The sequence below is a fragment of the Felis catus genome, chromosome A2 (assembly GCF_018350175.1).
Source record: "Felis catus isolate Fca126 chromosome A2, F.catus_Fca126_mat1.0, whole genome shotgun sequence".
In the NCBI taxonomy this organism is placed as follows: domain Eukaryota; kingdom Metazoa; phylum Chordata; class Mammalia; order Carnivora; family Felidae; genus Felis; species Felis catus.
In genome coordinates this window covers 13826966-13847474 of record NC_058369.1, presented here as the reverse complement: position 1 = coordinate 13847474, position 20509 = coordinate 13826966, and the positions used below count along the sequence as shown (strand labels likewise).

Sequence of the window (20509 nt, the reverse complement as noted above, 5' to 3'; positions counted from 1 at the left end):
GCACCTCTGAGGCTGGCTAGCCTGCCTTCCTTCCAACCACAATGATTGTCCTGAATTCCCCTCACCCCCTCTCCTTTTGTGCCAGTCACTGTGTAGGCCCCAGCGCTAAAACAATGGCAAACAGTAGACAATTCCAAGGCTTTGAGAGTTATCTAATATAGTGGGCAAGGCGGAGGTAAGTCAAATAACGGCACAGACATAAAATCAGTTAGGAAGCAGAGGTTCATCATGCTAAGAGGACAGCCAACCAGGCCTTGCCTTGGGGAGGTCAGGGAAAGCTTCCTGTAGGAGGTGACCTCGCAAGGAGCTACGATCTGACCTTAGTTACCTCCAAAAGCCAGTTACCTCCTCCAGTGTTAGCTACCTCCAATAGCCAGTGATTCATTCATTCATTCATTCATTCATTCAATTATTCATTCATCAATTGAACTCCCATAGGTGCTAGGTATTCATGGATGCGGTGGGGACAAAACAGGCAAAATTCCAGAATGGAGCAAAGCAGGATAAGAGGAGGGAAGCAAAAGATGTAAGATCGTTCTGTAAATGAATAAACCCCGGGAAGGAAATAAAATAGAGCGAAGGAAGAGTAAGCGCCCCCCCCCCCAAAAAAAAAACAAGATCCATAAAAATCCATCTAATCGACACTGCCACCTTCTCCCAAAGCCATGGGTACCTTATCACCCTCTAGCAGAGGGTGCAGGGAGGAGAAACTCGTCCAGCGGACCTGGTTGCTCAGTCGCTCACCTAGCCACTAATTGAATTCCTTCTGTATGCAAAAGGCAACCTTCAGGGGATTACACAGACCACGCGAGGGTGAGGCGGGGATTCTGTGTGCTCTTGGGTGATCGCTCCCCTTCAGGACCTTGGGACCACGTTCGTAACTAGGGCTACAGGGTGGGTTATCCAGCAGTCCCAGAGCTGCCCTGATGGTCAAGACTGAGCTTTTTAAGGCAATACCTTTTAAGGCTGTCCTCCCCAAATCCCCCAAGGTGAGAGTGCGCGGATGGGGGTGTTTATCCCCATTTTGCAGATGAGCAAGATGAAGCTCAGACGGGAGCAGATTCCCGCTAGGCAACTCGGCGCGTATTGGCGAACAGACTTGGGTCTGTAGACCCTCCGCCTGCTACCCCCGCCCCTGCCCCCGCCCCGGCCCTCTTCCCGGTCCTGGTTCTCGCCCCCGCCCCCGCCCCCGTCCGGGGTGGCGCGGCAGCCTCTGCCCCTTTAAGAACGCCCCGCGGAAACAAGCAGGAAGAGGGTGGTGCTTGCTCCCAAGACGGATGTGCGCTGGAGCCAATGGGTGCTGCAGTCGCAGCAGCGGCGACCAATAGGCGTGGTGGGGGCGGGGCCGGGCGCCCGAGCCTGGTTCCCGAGGCGCGGCAGCCGCGGCTGGGGGCGGGGAGGGGGGCGCAGGACCCCAGGCGGGGGTCCCGGAGCCGGAGGCACGTGTCCCGGGGCGCCGGCAGGGTTGCCCCGGCTGGGGGCGCTACCCAGGCCTGGGCTGGTCTGGGTGCTGGGGCGGCGGGGGCTGGGGCCGATGGGCGGGGCCAAAGGCCGCGGGGGGAGGCGAACCGGTTGCGGGGGGAGCGGAGGGTCGGAGTGCTAGAGGGGGCGCGGCCGAGCGGGGGCAACCGGGGGTGGGGACCGAATGGGGCTGAAGGGAGTGGGTGGGGGCGCTGCTGCCAGAGAAGTGCAGGGCCTGGGCCCCCGAGGGGTGCGAGGGGTCGGGGGCCCCAGACTGGTGGCGTCAAAGAGGCATGAAGCGTTGGGGCCCTGGGTGGGAGGTTGACGAAGAACCAGGCCTGGGCCGGGGGCGTCTAGAGGGCGTAGAGTGTTATGCGATCCGGAGAGGGGCGTCTGGGGACATCAGGGTGTTTACGGGTCGACTGAGTGGCTGTGGGGGTAGCTGGCCCGGGCTGGGGGCGGTGGTTGGGGGAGGGCGGAGGGCGAGTTATGCGGGCGCAGGGGATTGTGGGGGTAGGGGCTGGGAGGGTCTCAGAATATGGGGCCAAAGACCGGAAGGAGCAGGCAGGTGAGGGTTAGGGAGAGGATGCTGTGGGTTAGAATGATGGCTAGGCTCTACCAGCTCCGAGCTTGGGGCCTGGGGGAAGGGGACAGTTGATGGCCCAAGGAAGAGGCTGTAGAATGCCACGGGGGTCTTGATCACTCTTGTAAAGGAGGCTACTTTGAGAATGGTCTGGAGGCTTGAGGAGAGGAGAAAGGGCTCCCAGGGAAGAGTTTGGGCCAGGGTCTTTGGTGTTGGGGGAGTGGTATTAGGTTCAGGTTATGGAAAGAGAAGGCTTGGGATTTCTAGGTGGCTCCTCATAGGAGAAGGGGCAGCTGAAGGTAGGGAGCCCTGGTGAAGACTCAATTCCCTTTGGGCTCTAAAAATAGACTTCCTGAGACTTCAGTCGCCCTAAAAAAATCCCAGCACCCCCTTTGGGCATTTAATCAGATAAGCCCCAGGTTCAAATTCTGCCCCTGCAGTTGCCTTGCTCTGTGACCTTGGGTAAATGACTTTGCCCCTCTGGGCCTCAATTTCCTTTTCTGCAAAATATGGGGGAGGGGAATGTTTCCTACTTCTCTGGGTATTTATAAAGACTAAAAGATAATTAGCTGTAATAATAGCTAACATTGTTTGGGACTGATTGATGTCCACGGCTTGGTGGTTCTTTCCCCACTAGTATAGATGAGGAAATTGAGGCCTGGAGCCCCTGAGTCACACAGCAAGTGTTTGGCAGCGTGGCGAATGGATGCAGAGGAGAATTTGAGGGGCTGGGTGGTGGGATTCTTACCCCATCCATTCCCCCCACCAGGGCCAATTCCCGTCCCCCCAGCAGCATGGCATCCTGTGCTGAGCCCTCTGCCGCGGGTCCTGAGCCCGCTGCCCCACCGCCTGCTGGGGTCCCACCACTTGAGGACTTCGAGGTGCTGGATGGGGTGGAAGACGCAGAGGGCGAGGAGGAGGAGGAGGAGGAGGAGGAGGAAGATCTGAGTGAGCTGCCACCACTTGAAGACGTGGGGCAGCCTCCACTGGAGGAGGCTGAGCAGCCTGGGGCCCTGGCCCGAGAATTCCTGGCCGCCATGGAGCCTGAGCCCGAGCCCGCCCCAGCCCCTGATGAGTGGCTGGACATCCTGGGTAAGGAGCAGGGGTGGCTTGGGTTGACCCACAGGGCTTGGACAGCTCAGGTTCAGAAGTGACCTTGGCCTAGGCCCCCTTCTCTTCTCCCCTGAGCCTCATTTTTCCTTCTCTGCTATGAAGTAGGTTTGAAATAAAACACGTAACCACGGTGATTGCCAGCCACAGGCAACTGGTTGAGATACTTCATGTTTAAGAATCCCTTTCGTTGTCACATGCACACACGCACATGCACCTGGTGTTATGTCCCTGTTTCCCAGAGCTGCTAACAGAGGCTCAGAGGGGCTGAGTCACCTGCCCGGAGCCACACAGCCAGCACACCAGGCGCTGGCAGCTCCCAACCCCCACTGCTTCTTTTTTTTGGCATTTGTCTGGCAAGTGCCTGTCTCCTGAAAATGTGTCCATGGGTCAGATGGATCTGTGGAACGTCCCATTTTGTTCATGCTTCTGTCTGGCTCATAGCATGCATTAGCATTGTAGCTGCTCAGAGAAGTCCTGCAAGAAAGAAACTAGGGGAGCCCACCCATATGCCCCACCTCATGATAACCACTCTGGAAACTAGAAAACCTTTTGCTACTGGCACTGATATCTAGCGTTATTCAATAATGTCGGTGTCCGCTAATAAATATGTTAGTAAAACATCATTTTTACACTGTTGATACTAACGTTAAAATAAGAGCGTTAAATAACACTGATACCGATAATACAGAATTGTCACTGATATTATCTTTATTGCTGATAAAAACATTGTTACTTCTAAAAATAACACCAGGTAATATTTACTGAGCACTGGTTCTGTGCCAGGCCTGTCCATCGTATTTTATCCTCACGACAACCCTGTGATGTAATTCCTACCATATCCCCATTTTGCAAATGAGGAAACTGAGGCTCAGAGAAGTGGCGGTGCTTGCCCAAGGTCACACAGCCCCCTTGGCCATATTAGAATTTGGGAAGCTCTTTACTGATATTAAGAGCTGCCCTGCTGTCCTTCTGCACGCAAACCTGATTTTGTCCTTTTATATTTGAGCCAGCCACTTTCTGAGGTCAGTATTTGGGCTTCTATACAAGGAAACTGAGACCCTCAGAGGGTACTTGATTTCCCCAGAGTCTACCCCGATGAGAGGCAGTGCCTGGTTGTAACCCTTCCAGGACACCCACCATTAGTGCCCAGAAACTTCTAGACACAGGGATCCCTAGGGATCCAGTAGGTCATTGGTTCTGAGACTGGATGTAGGGCATGTACAAGTCAAGGAGCAGCACAGAAATTTGGAACATTCTAGAATATTGCAGAATATCAATCGATAACTTTCTTGTCCTTAACTTTTAGTCTAAGGTACATTTCGAGTTATGGTATATTCCAGACTGGTGGAATATTACGGAACGCAGATAAATGTCAGAATATGGGTGACTGTAGGTAGTATCAGTATGACAAGGCCCCACAGGTGTAAGCCCTCGATTGCCTGTGGTTGTCTTGGGATGTTAGTGGGTGTCTTTATTGTGGTTTGTAAGGGTACTTGGCCTCATGCCTGCTTAGTAGCTGTTGGCTGTGACCATTTGGCCATTCCTGTGATTGCTTGGGGCATGGAGAAAAACATGAGCTCTGGGGCCATCACAGGCACTTTTGCATATAGGCCCTCTGGCTCTGTTTAACTTTTAAATTTAGCGATGTGGCGCTTTGGTAGGAACACACGCCTGGCGTCACAGGCACTCTGCTAACCAAGCAAACTGCTCACTGGGTGTCTCCAGGGGTCCCCCTGACTACCTCATTTCATGATGAGGTAAATTGAGGCCCAAATGTCAAGGGCTGGATTGGAACCAGGGGAGGAAGATGGGGGTGCTCCAGAGTCTGGATATCCCTGCCAGCCTGACAATGCTGGGCAGGACAACTTTTCTCAGCCCTTTGCCCTGGACGAGTCTTAATTTTCTTAAGATGATGGTCAGACAGGCCATTATCATCACCCCTCAAGTTAATCCTTTAATGCCCAGTGTCCAGCCAGGGACAGTTCCAGAGGCATGGGATCACCTGCCCAGTAAGTGGCAGAGCAGCTGTTTGAGGCTCAGCTGAGTGCTGGGGGAGGGGTGCTCAGGGAGCAGGCACCCATCTAAGCCGCCTAGTGACAGGTTGTTTGTCCCCGGTCCCCGGCAGGCAATGGGCTGTTAAGGAAGAAGACGCTGGTCCCAGGCCCACCCGGCTCAAGTCGTCCAGCTAAAGGCCAGGTAGTCACTGTGCAGCTGCAGACTTCGCTGGAGAATGGCACTCGGGTGCAGGAAGAGCCAGAGCTGGTGTTCACGCTGGGCGACTGCGATGTCATCCAGGTGGGAAGGGGCGAGGGGACTGGCAGCTGCCCTGGGGTTGAGCGGAGGAGGCAAGGTGGGATGGAGGGGAGGTGGTGGTGGCTGGCAGGGGCTGGGCTTGGGGGCCGGAAGATGGGAGGGGGGGGCCAGAGCAAACATGGCATTGCTACTCTGCACCTGAGCCTGCCTGACCCCTTGCCCTTACACACCCAGGCCCTGGATCTCAGCGTTCCGCTCATGGATGTCGGGGAGACAGCTATGGTCACTGCTGATTCCAAGTACTGCTATGGCCCCCAGGGCAGGTGAGAACCTGTCACCAGCAGGGTCCCCATGGGGGACCCCTTTGCCTGCCCATTTTATATAAAAGAAACAGACTTAGGGAAGGGAAGTTACTCTCCAAGTCAGGTAGCTCATGGGTGGTGAGTTACTTCCCTTTCGGTGTACTGAGGAGGGGGTGACAGTGGGGCCAGCTCCAAGACTTGAACCCTTTCCCCCCTGCTCCCTAGCTAAACCAGCATGTCTGAGGTTCATTCATAGTGGCCGCTGGGTCTGAGTGCTGCTCTTGCCCCATCCCCCAGCAGGAGCCCATACATCCCCCCCCACGCGGCCCTGTGCCTGGAAGTGACCCTGAAGACTGCCGTGGATGGACCCGACCTGGAAATGCTCACGGGGCAGGAGCGTGTGGCTCTGGCCAACCGGAAGCGGGAGTGTGGCAATGCCCACTACCAGCGGGCCGACTTCGTGTTGGCTGCCAATTCCTACGACCTCGCCATCAAGGCCATCACCTCTAGCGCCAAAGGTGACTGCCAGGTCAAATCTTGCCATTCCCCTGCAGAGGCATCCACTAGTGTGCCAGAAACTTCCCTCTGCCACAGCGGGCCTCAGACTCCGAGTGTTCTAGAATATTCCAGAGTATGGATAGATGTTCAGCTATTCCTAATCTTTAGGTTAGGGTCCACTCCGGAGTTGCAGCGTATCCCTGATCAGTGGAGTGTTACAGACGCAGGTGTATGTAGGAACGTGGGTGGCTGTAGACCGTGTCAATCCATGTGCCCTGTGGTTAGGCCTTTACGTTGCTTAGCCTCCATCTTACAGACTCCTTGATAGCGCCCTCAGGTTGGCGCTGGTCTTGGTGTATGTTAGAAATAGGGAAACTGAGACCAGAGGACTCATGGAACAGATGGCAGGGGCTGGGCTTGTGGGATCAGATGATGGAGGCCCCACCACTGGGAACTCAGAGCCCCCTTTCCCCGTCTCCTGTGACGGGGATACTTAGAGGCCCTCCCCACCCAGGCTCCTCTGCCGTGAGGTACAGAAGGAGTGGGTCTTGGCCTGAGTCACACAGCATACGGGGCGCATTTCCCCGAAGTAGAAGGCGGCCGTCGCTCCGCAGATGGGCAGTGGTGGGGGCCTGGCAGTGTGGTGACCACTGCCGTGGTTGAGCACCGTCCTCCCACAGTGGACATGACATTCGAGGAGGAGGAGCAGCTCCTGCAGCTGAAGGTGAAATGTCTGAACAACCTGGCAGCCTCCCAGCTGAAGCTGGACCACTATCGTGCAGCGCTGCGCTCCTGCAGCCTTGTGCTTGAGCACCAGCCCGACAACATCAAGGCGCTCTTCCGCAAGGGCAAGGTGAGCTGTGGGCTGCAGGTGGATGGACCGCCAGCCATGGGCAGATGGGCATAGGCTGCAGGTGGGCAGGCTGGTTCCCCCGCCCAGAACAGTGGGGCTGGTTCCAGACTCTGGATTTGAGACGGGCATAAGCATCAACCAGCCAAGCTCTCTGGGGTACAAGTGGGGAACCTGAGTCCTAGACAGGTGCTTTGGTATGGCCTGAATCCCAGTAATTCATCGACCGAGGCCAGACTTGAATCCTAGGTCCTATTATCCCTGACACTGCGGGGTAGCCTATTGGTGACTGCTCCTTCCACGTAATCCTCCGTGGTTCCCATCTTTGTCGGAATAAAAGCCAAGTCCTCATTGCAGCCCTCGGGGCTCTGAGTCATCTGGTCCCCTGCCATCACCTTCTGCCTCTCCTCTTCATCCTGCTCAGCTTCCTCGCTGTTCCTGCCCAGGCCAGGTCTACTCCCACCCTAGTGACTTTGCACAGCCTATGCCCTCTGCCTGAGACATGCAGACCCCAGATCCCCCCCTACCCCCCCCATGGGCCCCTCTCTGATCCCTTCAGGTCTTTGCTCTGATGTCATCTCCTCAGGAAGCTCTCCCGGCCACACACCCCTGCCCCCCTGCCCTGTCTTCATGTTTTCCGCGTTGTCGTCAGCATTGACAGGTGTCATCATGGCTGTTACCTCCCTTACGAGAAGCTGGAGATTTTGTCTGGCTCACTTGGTGTGAGATCTCTAGCCCTGCAAACAGGGCCAGGTACACAGGGGGTACCCAGTAAGTGCTGTGGAATGTAGGGATGAATTTGGCCTGTGAAGATGTGACCGTAATTGCTTTCGCCCCCATTTTTGTTGATCCTTGCCCGTGTGTGTGTGTGTGTGTGTGTGTCTGTGTGTGTCTGTGTGTGTCTGTGTGTGTCTGTGTGTGTCTGTGTCTGCGTATGTGTCTGTGCGTATGTGTGTGTTGACAGGGAGTTCAGCACCTTTTATCAGTGAATGGAGGAAATTGAGATACAAGCAAATGGTGGATCACCCAGCCTGTTTATGAGAGGCATGAACAGGGCCTTTCTCCACCCAGCATTTTTAAAGCACTTGTGTGTAAAGTTCTGTGTAGAAACTTGGGAAGAAAATGCTGCCCCTGTTTTCCAAAGGTTTATAATCCTCTTGGGGGCAGTGGGATTGTCTGCTGATGTGGTCTCATGCATGTTTGTATCTGCTGGTTGTAGTGACAGAAACGTTCTCAAACTGATTCAAGCAAGAGGAGGAATTGATAGCTTGTGGAACTGCCAGGGTGTTTGGCTTCAGGCATGGCTGGATCCAGGCATTAGCAATGTTGTGAGGATGCTGTGCCTGTCTGCTATGGGTTTCCCTCTCAACGTGACCGAGATGCTACTTCTTATCCCCTCAAAAGACCAAGGCTTCCATCCTCCCCACTTAGCATCTGGTCTCTGAGTGACACCAGCATTGTTCAGGTTGGATCTCATTGGCTGGCTCTGAATCATCCACTGTAGCCAAAGCTTTGGAAACATTCACCTGGCTTCTTGAACCAGCCAGGGTGGCGAGGGAGGAGGTGAGGCCACACCCAGGTCTCCTGCAGAGGCTGAGACTGACATGTAGGGGTGGGAGCAGATTGGGATGACACCGCCTAGTGGGGCACTCGTGTAGTCTGAGGGCTCGGGAGTGAAGGTGGCTGGAACCCTGGGGTGGTTGTTGGTGACAGATTTGGGACTAGTAAGGGTGGCCAGGAGCCTGGCAGGGCTGGGTCTCTTTTTTTTTTTTTTTTTTTTTTTTTTAATTTATTTTTGGCACAGAGAGAGACAGAGCATGAACGGGGGAGGGGCAGAGAGAGAGGGAGACACAGAATCGGAAACAGGCTCCAGGCTCTGAGCCATCAGCCCAGAGCCTGACGCGGGGCTTGAACTCACGGACCGCGAGATCGTGACCTGGCTGAAATCGGACGCTCAACCGACTGCGCCACCCGGGCGCCCCAGGGCTGGGTCTTTTGAAGAAGACCACGGTCCGTTGTGGTTCTGGAGTGATGCCATCCATTTCCTCCCACAGGTGCTGGCCCAGCAAGGGGAGTACAGTGAGGCCATCCCCATTCTGAGGGCAGCCCTGAAGCTGGAACCTTCCAACAAGGTGAGCAGACAGGAGATGCCCTTGGGACTTGTCCTGCCAGCCTGTCTGGGAAGTCATCCTGGAGTCTTCTTGTTCTTGCTGTGGTTTTCCCTATGGTGTTCCAGCCTGGGGAGTGACAGGGGATCGGTGGCTGCAGAGCCACAGCCAGCTGGCTGAGACCGTCACGACTCCTGCATAGGTGGTCTGGGCTCAGCCCTCCCCCATGGGGATCCCAGAGGCCAAGGGTGCCACTAACCGGGGCCGTGTCAATGTCTTCAGCTTTTCTCCTGGAATCTTCCTCTCTCCTGGCCACCTTGTGCTCTGCCTCCTCCACTGGTTACCTAGGGGGATAGAGATGCCGGCCCCTACTTTGCTGAGGCCCAGAGAGGGGCAGGTGGAACTTCCATGTCCCAGTGGACCCAGTCCAAAGTGACCAGGGGCCACAGAAAGGCAGAGCCTCAGAGATGGCGCTCCAGTTAGATGGTCAGGTTGCATGTTCTTCGCCCAATTGACACCCACCTCTTGCAGACGATCCACGCAGAGCTCTCGAAACTGGTGAAGAAGCACGCAGCCCAGCGGAGCACAGAGACCGCCCTGTACCGGAAAATGCTGGGCAACCCCAGCCGGCTGCCTGCCAAGTGTCCTGGCAAGGGTGCCTGGGTGAGCTGGGGCTGGCAGGCACAGGGATGCTCCCAGAGGAGGGGTAGGGGCTAAGGGTGGGGCACACCACGCAGAAGGAGTTTCTTCATTTTGCAAGCATTGATGTCCTTGTCAACCGGGCTGGACCATGCTGGAGACACAGAGAAGCCCCAGCCCTGTGTGGCCAGGGCTGGAGCAGGAGATGGAACACAATTTCGAGGGCTCGGGGCAGGGAATGATAGATAGCTCTTCCAGAGGGGAAGGGGCAGTGTTCTAGGACAGGGGAGTTTCGATGCTTGAGTAGGAGTTTGCCAGAAGGCAGGAAAGGCATTGTCCAGCAATGGTTTGCTGGGAGGCCTCTTTCGGCCATGTTGGTAGGTGAAGACCAGGGTATCTGTCTTGACCACCCTCCGGCCTTCTCTTCCCTCCCCTTTATCCACAGTCCATCCCATGGAAGTGGCTGTTTGGGGCGACTGCTGTTGCCCTGGGGGGCGTGGCTCTCTCTGTGGTCATCGCTGCCAGGAACTGACCACCCAGGTGGCCACCACCCCTTCGCACACCGTGGACCCCACCCCGCGCTCCCTGACTTCCCCAGGCTCCCTGTCAACTGCCCTGTCTGATCTAGCCCCCTCCTCTGGGGCGGGAGCAGTGAGGTTTGGGGGCCACGTGGCCCTAGTGAGCCAGGAGGGACTATGGCCCTATAGGAGGAAATTGAGGCAGGGCCCGGGCTCCATATCCAGCCCGGGGGGAGGGGGCCCTCATTCCTCCAGACCCAATTTCCACTCCCACCCCCACCCCCTTGGGTTTGGTCTCAGCAGAGGCCGGCTTCAGTTTCTCCTTCCCAACAGGCCCGGGGGCAGCCCTTTCCTGACCCAGTCCCTCTCCAAGCACCACCACCCACCCACCCCGCCTGCTGCCCTCTGTCCAGGTTCTCCCTCCTACCCCTTCTGTGAAATAAAGCCTCCTACCCCGCACTCTGCTGGCTCCAGTACCTTCTTCCGCTGTCACTTGGGGCGGGGCCAGAGACAGCCTGTGTCACATCCAGGGTCATGCAGGACTAGAGCGGGGGGTGTCTCCTCTCAGACCACAGCAGACCTGCTTTACACAGGGGGAAATGGAGGCCTGGAGAAGTGGGGCAATGTGTTCCGGGTACCCAGCTGGACTCCGCAGGAGTTCACACCCAGCTGTGCTAGTTACCCCACTGCTGTCCTCTCTGTTGCCCCATCTGAAGATGGGGATCCTGGCAGGATCTAACTGGGTGCTGGGCTGAGACTTCAGTGGCCACAGGGGTCTGGCTGTGCTGCACGCTGACAGCCCCGTGTCTGGGTAGCAGCGTGGCCAGTGCAGAGGCCCTGGAGCAGGGGTGAGCCTGATGTGTTCAAGGTTGAGCAGAGTGTGTGGTCAGCAGAACTGGACCCTGCAGGGCCTCAGGGACTATGGAGAGGGGTTGGGGTTGATTCCGGGAGCTCCTCTTGATTTTGTTTAGTTTTTCTCCCAATCTGAGGCTGTAGGATCATCTCCTTTAAATGCTGTGTACCATCACAGCCAGAACAGGTAGAGCCAGTGTTCAGGCCTCTGTCAGTGCAGCACCTGAGACCCTTCTCAAGGCTTCATCCTGCCTCCAGGAAAGGAGATCTCTGGGAATAGATCACCGTTAAGGATCTGTCCTTCACCTGTCCCCTTACAGCCCAGGAGGGAAAGCCATTGGCCACAGCCACTCAGCAGAAGGTAGCAATCAGGCCTTGAACTTGCCTGCACCAGGCCCTTGCTCTATAAGCCTGTGGACACAGATCTGTGGACACCGATCTGTTGGTGGCTTGAACCCTCCTTTCCGCCACTCAGCCCCCTTAGGCTTCTACTTTGTACTCAGACAGGAGGGGGGCTCTGTGAGTGGTGCTGGGGGAAGGGCTGTGGGTTGGCCAGGCTCGGGGGACTGGAGTCCCAGGTAGGACACCCCCCCTTTCCTCAGACTTGCTGACCTCAGGCTGGGAAGCTGGCCAGGGTGACTTCCTGGCCGAGGTTGTGAGAGTAACCACTGCCGTCATTCCCAAGTGGCGATCACGTCTGTCATGGCACTCGTCCACCGGGTACCCACGGCGGCCTCATGCTGTGTCCATTTTTCGCACATTCTGGAGGCAGGTTCTTTGTCAGGTAGTATATTGTGAATATTTTCCCCATTCTGTGGCTCACTTTTCATTTTCTTAGAGCAGATATTTTTAATGAAGTCCAATTTATCAGCTTTTTCTACCTTTCTGTGTGCTTTTTGTCAATATTTGCTAAATCGAGTTTGTAGGGATTTTTTTAGGCTTTTTTTTTTTTTTCTGTTTAACGTCTATTTATTTATTTTGAGAGAGAGAGAATCCCAAGCAGGCTCTGTCCTGTCAGCACAGAGCCCAACGTGGGGCTTGATCTCACAAACTGTGAGATCATGACCCAAGCTGAAATTAAGAGTCGGATGGTTTTTTTTTTTAATTTTTTTTTTAATTTTTTTTTTCAACGTTTATTTATTTTTGGGACAAAGAGAGACAGGGCATGAACGGGGGAGGGGCAGAGAGAGAGGGAGACACAGAATCGGAAACAGGCTCCAGGCTCTGAGCCATCAGCCCAGAGCCTGACGCGGGGCTCGAACTCACGGACCGCGAGATCGTGACCTGGCTGAAGTCGGACGCTTAACCGACTGCGCCACCCAGGCGCCCCAAGAGTCGGATGTTTAACTCACTGAGCCACTCAGGCGCTTCTAGGCTTTCTTTTAAATGGTTTATGGCTTCAACTTTTCTATGGAGACTACAGTTCATTTTCAGTGAACATTCGTATATAGTGTAAGGTTGGAGTTAAGGTTCATTTTTTCCCCTATAGCTATCCAGTTGTTCCAGAAACATCTGTGGGGAAGACTTTCTCTTCCCTAGTGAGTTACTGCGGCAGCTTTGTAAAAACTCAGTTGACCACACACACGAGTCTTCTGGCCCCTACTCCATGCCGAGGGTCTCTGTGTCCTCTTTGTGGGTCCCACACTGGGTCCCATGCTGTCTTGAAGACTAGTTTTTTAGTAACAGCGGAGTCCGGCTGAGTGTGTCTTCTCCCTTTGCTCCAAGGATTTTTTGGTTGTGCCCATTATTAGCTGAGCAGATTGAGGCTCAGAAAAGAGTCAGCTCCTGTCCAGGAGCTGGCCCATCACCAAGAAACAATAGGCAGGATTAGGCCCAGGTCAGCCTGCCTCCAGAGCCCATGCTCTGACCCCCAGCCAATTCTACACCTCTCTGCAAGTTATAGCCAGAAATGAGAGAGGCTTTGAATGCCATCGCCAGAAGTGTGACGTTTAGAATATTCATTCCTTTGGTCATTTTAGCCTCAATTGTGCGAATGGGGTGGGCGGGGTAGGGTGTCCAGGACGAGGGGCATTGAAGTGTCCCTGAAGACGCAGGAGTCCTTTAGCAGGCATAAAGAGTGCTCCCAGGACTGGCATGGCATGTGCAAAGGTGTGCCGGCTGGGCAGTACATGATACGTTCAGAGGATGGATATTCTTTCATATGAAAACAGGTATCAGTGCCTCCTGTGTACTTGGTCTTAGGCAATGACTCAGCCTTGCCTTGCCCTTGAAGGGTGCAGCTCACAGTGGGCTGTGAATTGGAAGTGAGCATGATAGAACGAGCTCTGTGTGTGTGCGTGTGTGTGTGTGTGTGTGTGTGTGTGTGTGTGTGTGTGTGTATGGGGGGCGGGGGGAAAGGGAGGCACTCACATCTCCTGAGCACTTTGAGGAAGCATCCTTTGCATGCCTCCATCTCATGTCGTCCTTAAAGGACGAGCTCCTGGGGCGTGGGTGAGGGCTGGCTGGAGTCACCCAGCGTGGTACCATTAGGTCCCTGAATGCCTGTCCTCTGTTTTTCCTCCTGGTGGAACTCACCTTCACTCCTTTCCATGCAGATAGGGCTGGTTCCCCACCAGCCTTCAGGGATGGATCTACAACCCAGGCCTGACCAATCAGAGCGTTCTAGCACCCTGGCCACAGTGATTGGCTCCACACTGTGACCCACAACGAGCCAATCAAAGCCTTCCCTGAAACTTCTGGACCCGGAGGAAGTAGATACTCTTCTACTCTAGAGGATGCTGAGTTGGGGCTGATGGCCTGGTACTGCTGTGGTTATCTTTGTCTCTATGAAGAGGGTCCTGAGAGTGAAGGCCATCCAGAGAGCAGAGCTGAGAGAGAGACTGAGTCACGGTGATCCTATTCAGCTCCTGGAGCTAGCTGTGCCCCGCCCCAGGTCTATCATTTCTTCACTCTTTTGAGCCAATAATTGTTTTTGCCTGAGTCAGCCTGGATTTTCTGTTGCATGTGGGCATTTAGAGGAGGGAAGTCTGCTGGGTTGTATCAGTTTTGTTCTGTGGCCTGTTGTGTCCTCCTCAGGGAGCCTCCCTGACTGGGCAGAGGACAGAAAGGAGTAATCATAAATGCTTGTGGACAGATGGATGGGTGAAAGGAAGAAAATTACCATGGAGGGGATCGGCTGTGGCGCCATCAGAGTCACCTAAGCATGAAAGTGTTTTAACTGACTTTGAACATTTTCCAGAAGGTATAGCCAGCACACAGGCCACCTTTGAGGAAGAGTCTGCATGGTCATCACTATAAACGCTTTCCAGGTAATGCTAGGCCGTACCTTCTTCATTGCTCACGGTGAGGATAATACAGCTGATCCATGAAGCAAAATGGTGGTTTGGGGACACTTGGAGCCCCACCTGATACAGATCAGTAAAGAAGTAACTCAGCAGACCTAGGCTGTCCAAACCCTGCACGTTCCCAAGAAAGGACTGGCCCTCGGTCTGCTCCTGGCAGGTCACATCTACGTCTAAGTTCTTGGGATGTCCTGACCAATAAAAGTGTCTGTTTACCTAAGACCTTGAGCCACACCAGAGAGTCTTTGCTAATAATATACTTTAGGGTGGGGCTTTTAGCCAAATGGTATCAACTTGACCTATGGAGGGGCTGGAGACTGAGGTCAAGCACATGGGTGGTCAGCCTTCCTCCCCAGTAGAAACTCTGGATAATGAGGCTTGGGTGAGCTTCCCTGGTTGGCAGTACTGTGTGTGTGTTGTCGCAAAGGTTGTGACAGGTCTGCACCTGGACGCTTGTGCCTGGTTTCTCCAGGGCTCTGCCTCGCGCATTCTTCTCCTTTGAGGACTTTAGACTGTCCTTTCGCTGTGATCAACCATAGCCACGAACAGAACAGCTTTTCTGAGTTCAGTGGGTCCTTCTAGTCAATCATCAAACCTGAGCATAGTCTTGGGGATCCCCAACAACAGATGTCTTTACTCCCTGTCCCAAGAAGGACTGTTAGCCTCCCCGATGCACAGATGAGGCCTGAGGGCCTACAAGCTAGACTTGCTGGTTCTGAGATGCCCAGCTGAGGGGACAGGGAAGCAGGCATTGGACCCTGAGGCTGCATGCTGGCTGCCCCACCACGTAGAGGGTCTCTCTCCAAAGTGAGTGCCCTAATGAGTCCTTGCATTCTGTCTGCTGCAAAGTAGTATGTTTCAGAATCCCTGAGGCTCATTTGCTGACTGAACAACTGAGTTTGTAGGAGGCTGTGGGACAGGTGTGCAGAGATGTGGCTCCTAGGGCTATGGGCTGCAGAAATTTTAAGGTGTTCCCGAGATTTCTTATTCTATATCATCCCGGGACTAGAAGTGGGACAGATCTCATTCCTGTGATTATGTTATTGGGCCAACTGACTTTAAGACATGGGGATAATTTGAGTGGGCCTGACTCACTGGCTGCAGACGAGGAAATCAGAGGGATTTGAACCATGAGAGGGGTTCAGCATTCAACACTCAGAATTCTCCCTCTCGATAGAGGGAGGCTTTCTCTTACTGAGATGGAGGAGGCCATGTGGCTAGCACCTGAGAGTGGCCCCCAGCTGACAGAAAGGAAATGGGGACTATAGTCCTACAACCACCAGGAAATGAGTTCTGCCAACAGGCTCAAGAAGCTTGGATATGGATCCTTCTCCAGTTGAGCCTCCGGATGAGGATGCAGTCCAGCCAACAACTCCATTGCAGCTTCATGAGACCTTGAGCAGAGGACCAGTTAAAACATATCACTCCCAGGCACTGTGAGATAATTTCTGACTCCCAGGCACTGTGAGATAATAAATGTTTATTGTTTTAAGCCACTAAGTTTGAAGTATTTTGTTATATAGCAGTATATAACTAATACATATATTAGTAATAGCTATTAGCAATAGCTGACTAATAGTGGGTGTTCATCCCAGTGTGGTTTAAAAAAATTTTTTTTAACGTTTATTTTATTTTTGAGACAGAGAGAGACAGAGCATGAACGGGGGAGGGTCAGAGAGAGAGGGAGACACAGAATCTGAAACAGGCTCTAGGCTCTGAGTGGTCAGCACAGAGTCCGACGCAGGGCTTGAACTCACGGACCGCGAGATCGTGACCTGAGCCGAAGTCGGCCGCTTAACCGACTGAGCCACCCAGGCGCCCCCCAGTGTGGTTTAAAAACACATAAACTGCAAACAAAGATGTGACAGAAAGGGATTATATAGATAAACTGTTGTAAACTCATTAATAATGATTTCCAGGGGTGCCTGGGTGGCTCCGTTGGTTAAGCGTACGACTTTTGGCTCAGGTCTTAATCTCGCGGTTCGTGAGTTCAAGACCTGCGTCGGGCTCTGGGCTGACAGCTCAGAGCCTGGAGCCTGCTTCAGATTCTGTGTCTCCCTCTCTCTCTGCCCCTCCCTCCCTTTTTCTCTCTCTCTCAGAACTAAACATTAAAAAAATAATAATAATAATTACTTCCGTGATGATGCTATTTGCCATTGGTCCAGGGCCCGGCTTTTGTGTAAATGCCATTATTATCCCTGTTTTATGATGTGAGCACACTGAGAAGGGTAAGACATGTCCAAAGCCATATAGGGGATGAGGAGCAGACTAGAGTCACTGTTCCCATCATAGAGCTAGACCTTCTGCAGTGAGCTGGCCAGGTGGAGTGCACACCCAGGGGCCATCCCATTGGACCAACCAGCTTCAAATTCCTTGGGTAAAGTAGTTTTTTTTTTTTTTTTAATAAAAGATTTTTAACGTTTATTTGTTTTTGAAAGAGAAAGATCGAGTGTGAGTGGGGAAGGGGCAGAGAGAGAGGGAGACACGGAATCTGAAGCAGGCTCCAGGCTCTGAGCTGTCAGCACAGAGCCTGATGCTGGGCTCAAACTCGTGAACTGTGAGATCATGACCCGAGCCAAAGTCAGACGCTTAACCAACTGAGCCTCCCAGGCACCCCTGGGTGACGTAGTTCTTAGAGATTTTGGAGAGCATGCCAATGGCTGATGGTTCCTCCATTATTGTTCCTGGGGTTCCATTGGGAGCCACTGGAGCATTAAGGGTAAAGTGGAGAAATGCTTGGTGCTAAGCAGCACAGCCCATGGTTGCTGTGTTCTTAATTCTCTTGACTTCTCCAAGTCTTGGTTTCCTCATCTGGCAGATGAGTCCAAACCACTGTATTCACTCCCAAAGGCAGTCGTGGATGCCAAGCACAGAACCTGGTGTATTTTAAGCACTCAGTAGTCCTACTGTTGTCTATTTCTCAGATAAATCCACAGAGGCTCAGAAAGGGGTCATGCCTTTCCCATTGTCACACAGGGAGCTGGTCAGCCTTCAAAGCTGGCTCCTCCTGTGTTCTCCATTCAGCAGTCCACCTGTCTCTACCCTCCCCATCCTCTACTCTGACTAACCACTCCTCACCTGCCTTATTCCTGCCCTTCCGTGATCCCTCTAGGCAGTGAGCCCTGCCTACTCCAATATTTACCTGGCCCAGCTCCTGGATAAACAGCTGGGCACAGACAGTGGGCAGAGGGGTCAGTGTGTGTGAGCAAGTGCTGGCATCTTCCCTGTAGGATGGACTGACCCCAGGTGAAGGGTAGAGGATTCCAGAGTTTTAACCCTTAAGCCTTAGGCAGGCTGCAGTTGGAATCCCTGTGGCAGCATGTGAAAACTTTCTGAGCCTTATTCTCATCTACAAAACTGGCTGGTAGTTGTGTTGTGAAGATTAAATGAGATCATTTATTCATTCAACACTCATTTCCTGAGCAGCCACTCCATGCTAGGCCCTGGGCTGAGGGTGTTCAATGAAGAAATATAGAGAAAGGGACCCAGGTTTTAGAGGCAGGGTGAAGGGTAATCAGGAGGGCTCTGGGTCAGAAAGATCTTAAGTTCAAGTTCTAGCCAGCCCACTCATTGGCAGGGCCAATACCCTTGAGTGCTTGCCTCATGCCTCTGAGCCTTAGTTTCTCCACTTGTAAATGGAGATGTTAATGGCAGTTACGGGAAAAGGTTTCAAGGAGTCTAGCATGGCCTTGGGGTCAGCAGTTCATGATCAGATGATAGTGCCAACTTGGCAGTGGTGGGCAGATCTAAGGAGATCACCTGAGTAGAGATAGACAGAAGGCCCCTGAACTTCACCTTCCTCTCTCACCTTAAAATCTTCATCCTATGACTACTGTCTGTAATTAGATTGAAGGGACAAAGAAAACAAATCAAGAACTTTCCATAGGTTAGGATACCCAGGAGCCCAGGAGAAGCTTGCCTGGACAAGCCAGACCTGGTCTCCAGCCTCAGTTTCCCCACCTGTAAAATGAGAGATTGATAAAATGGCAGTTCCTGTGAAAAAAGTCTGGCAGGTCCTTGAAAGGTTAAACAATTACCATAGAACCTAATAATTTCACTCTTAGGTTTAGACCCAAGAGAGGGGGAAATATTTGTCCACACGAAAGCTTGTACATTGAGTGTTCACAGCAGCACTATTTATAATAGTCAAATGGTGGAAACAACCTAAATGTCCATCAGTGGACGAATGAGTAAACAAAATGTGGCCCATCCACACAATGGAATATTAGTCATAAAAGTGAATGAATTATTGATACATGCTACAACGGGACCAGCCTTGAATATATTAACCTTGCAAACGAAACAGCCAGTTATTTTACCAATGAAATGGGTTTATTCAGGAATAGCAGAGGAATTGCAACTCAGGACATGCAAGCTAGGGTATCGGCAAAACCAAACAAAAGAGATGAAACATTACCTCCTAGAGAAAAGAGAGGAAGTTGGGAGGGGCTGCCTTGAAGGAAAGTCCATTGGAGGAAAGTCAAGGTAGTGAGTTTCTCATTGGGTGAGTTGTGGCCGTGTCTTATTGGCTGGGCTATTGCTGGGTGAGGAGAAAATCATCCTCTGTCCTGCTGGGGTATAGTAAAGTAGACGTCTTCCTGTTGGGGTCTGCAATTAACAATGAGTCAGTAGGGCACAGAGCTCCTTCTTCTGACCTCCTGACTCTATTGAAAATGAGGCTGCCTTCATTCACTTTCACAAAAAACATCATGCTGAGTCTTTCACTGAGTGCCAGTCACAGAAGGTCACATATGGTATGATTCCATTGATATGAAATGTTCAGAATAAGTAAAACCATAGACACAGAAAGTAGGTTACTGGTTGCAGGGGCTGGGGAGGGGGGATGGGGAGTGACTAGTGGGTAGGGGTTTTCTTTTACAAAGATTTTAATTTGGGGGGCACCTGGGTGGCTCAGTTGGTTAAGCATCTGACTCAATTCTGGCTCAGGTCATGATCTCATGGTTCATGGGTTCCAGCCCTGTGTCCTGCTTCGCGCTGGATGTGGAACCTGCTTAGGATTCCCTCTCTCCCCCTCTTTCTGCTCCTCCTCCCCTCAAAAAATTAATTGAAATATTTTATTTATTTTTAAATGTTTTTTTTTTTTTTAATTTTTGAGAGAGAGATCACGAGCGGGGAAGGTCCAGAGAGAGAGGGGAACAGAGGACTGGAAGCAGTTTCCGTGATGAACCGCACACTTCATGGGCTGAGCCAGCCAGGTGCCTGGTGTACGGGTTTTCTTTAGAGATGATGAAAATTTCCCCAGATGAGATAATTGTGGCTGCACAGCATTGTGAATGTATTAAACGCCACTGAATAGCACACTTTAAATGGGTTAATCTTATGATATATAAAATGTTTTTTTATGTTAACCTTTTTTAATGTTTATTTTTGAGAGAGAGAGAGAGAGAGAGAGACAGTGTGAGCAGGAGAGGGGCAGAGAGAGAAGCAGACTCCAGGCTCTGAGCTGTCAGCACAGAGACCGGTGCGGAGCTGGAACTTACGAACCTTGAGATCATGACGTGAGCCAAAGTCCAAGGCTTAACCTACTGAGCCATCCAGGTGCCCCATAAAGTGTTTTCTTAAAATGGGAAAGCTGCACAACCACCATATTTCAGGAACCTTGGGGATGTAGAATTTTATTCTAATAAAAGTCTACTTTTATCATGAGCGAAATTTCCTGCTTCCCCATCACCCCCAATTCCCTAACAGCCCGGGCCAGGGAATCCCATCTACTTACCTTAAGGGAAACCCCACTAGCCCAACCCAGCGTCCAACGCGCGCTCGGTTTGCATAGTCACGCCCATTCACCGGGCCAATAGCCAGCCCCGCCCCCCACGTGTTTTGCACCGGCCCCGCCCCCTTCACGCACAGGCTACCGCTCTCAACAGAAACCAAAGGCGGTAGGGTTGGCGCGACTTCATAAATAATGCATCACGTCAGCGGCCAGTGAGGCGTGGCTTCGGCCGGCCTGGCTGAGTCAGGGTCATGAATAATGTATATTGAGGCGGGGCCTGGAGGGGTGCGCGTGTC

General features: G+C 52.8%; 1 protein-coding gene and 1 long non-coding RNA gene across 6 annotated transcripts; one reads left to right on the top strand and one right to left on the bottom strand.

Moving 5' to 3' along the window:
* The first annotated feature begins 1317 nt into the window (after window positions 1–1317).
* FKBP8 (FKBP prolyl isomerase 8) lies at window positions 1318–15975 on the top strand. Of its 5 annotated transcripts, none has more exons than XM_045048607.1 (9): window positions 1318–1439; window positions 2814–3136; window positions 5283–5452; window positions 5645–5733; window positions 6013–6230; window positions 6891–7063; window positions 9115–9192; window positions 9700–9831; window positions 13733–15975. In XM_045048607.1, exons 2-9 carry the CDS (start codon window positions 2839–2841, stop codon window positions 13835–13837), a joined length of 1263 nt encoding a protein of 420 aa, XP_044904542.1. In that variant the 5' UTR covers window positions 1318–1439; window positions 2814–2838; the 3' UTR covers window positions 13838–15975. The 5 variants fall into 5 exon arrangements, with proteins under 5 accessions (XP_044904542.1, XP_044904538.1, XP_023103313.2 ...); XM_045048603.1 differs by having other exon boundaries at window positions 6010–6230; XM_023247545.2 differs by lacking the exon at window positions 13733–15975 and adding an exon at window positions 10253–10784 and having other exon boundaries at window positions 1320–1439.
* LOC123382740 lies at window positions 9283–20231 on the bottom strand. Its single transcript, XR_006591615.1, has 4 exons — window positions 20217–20231; window positions 18897–19087; window positions 9428–10905; window positions 9283–9297 (listed from the first exon to the last, which is right to left on the bottom strand). It is a non-coding gene; the product is annotated as an uncharacterized LOC123382740 (long non-coding RNA).
* Between the last annotated feature and the right edge of the window lie 278 nt (window positions 20232–20509).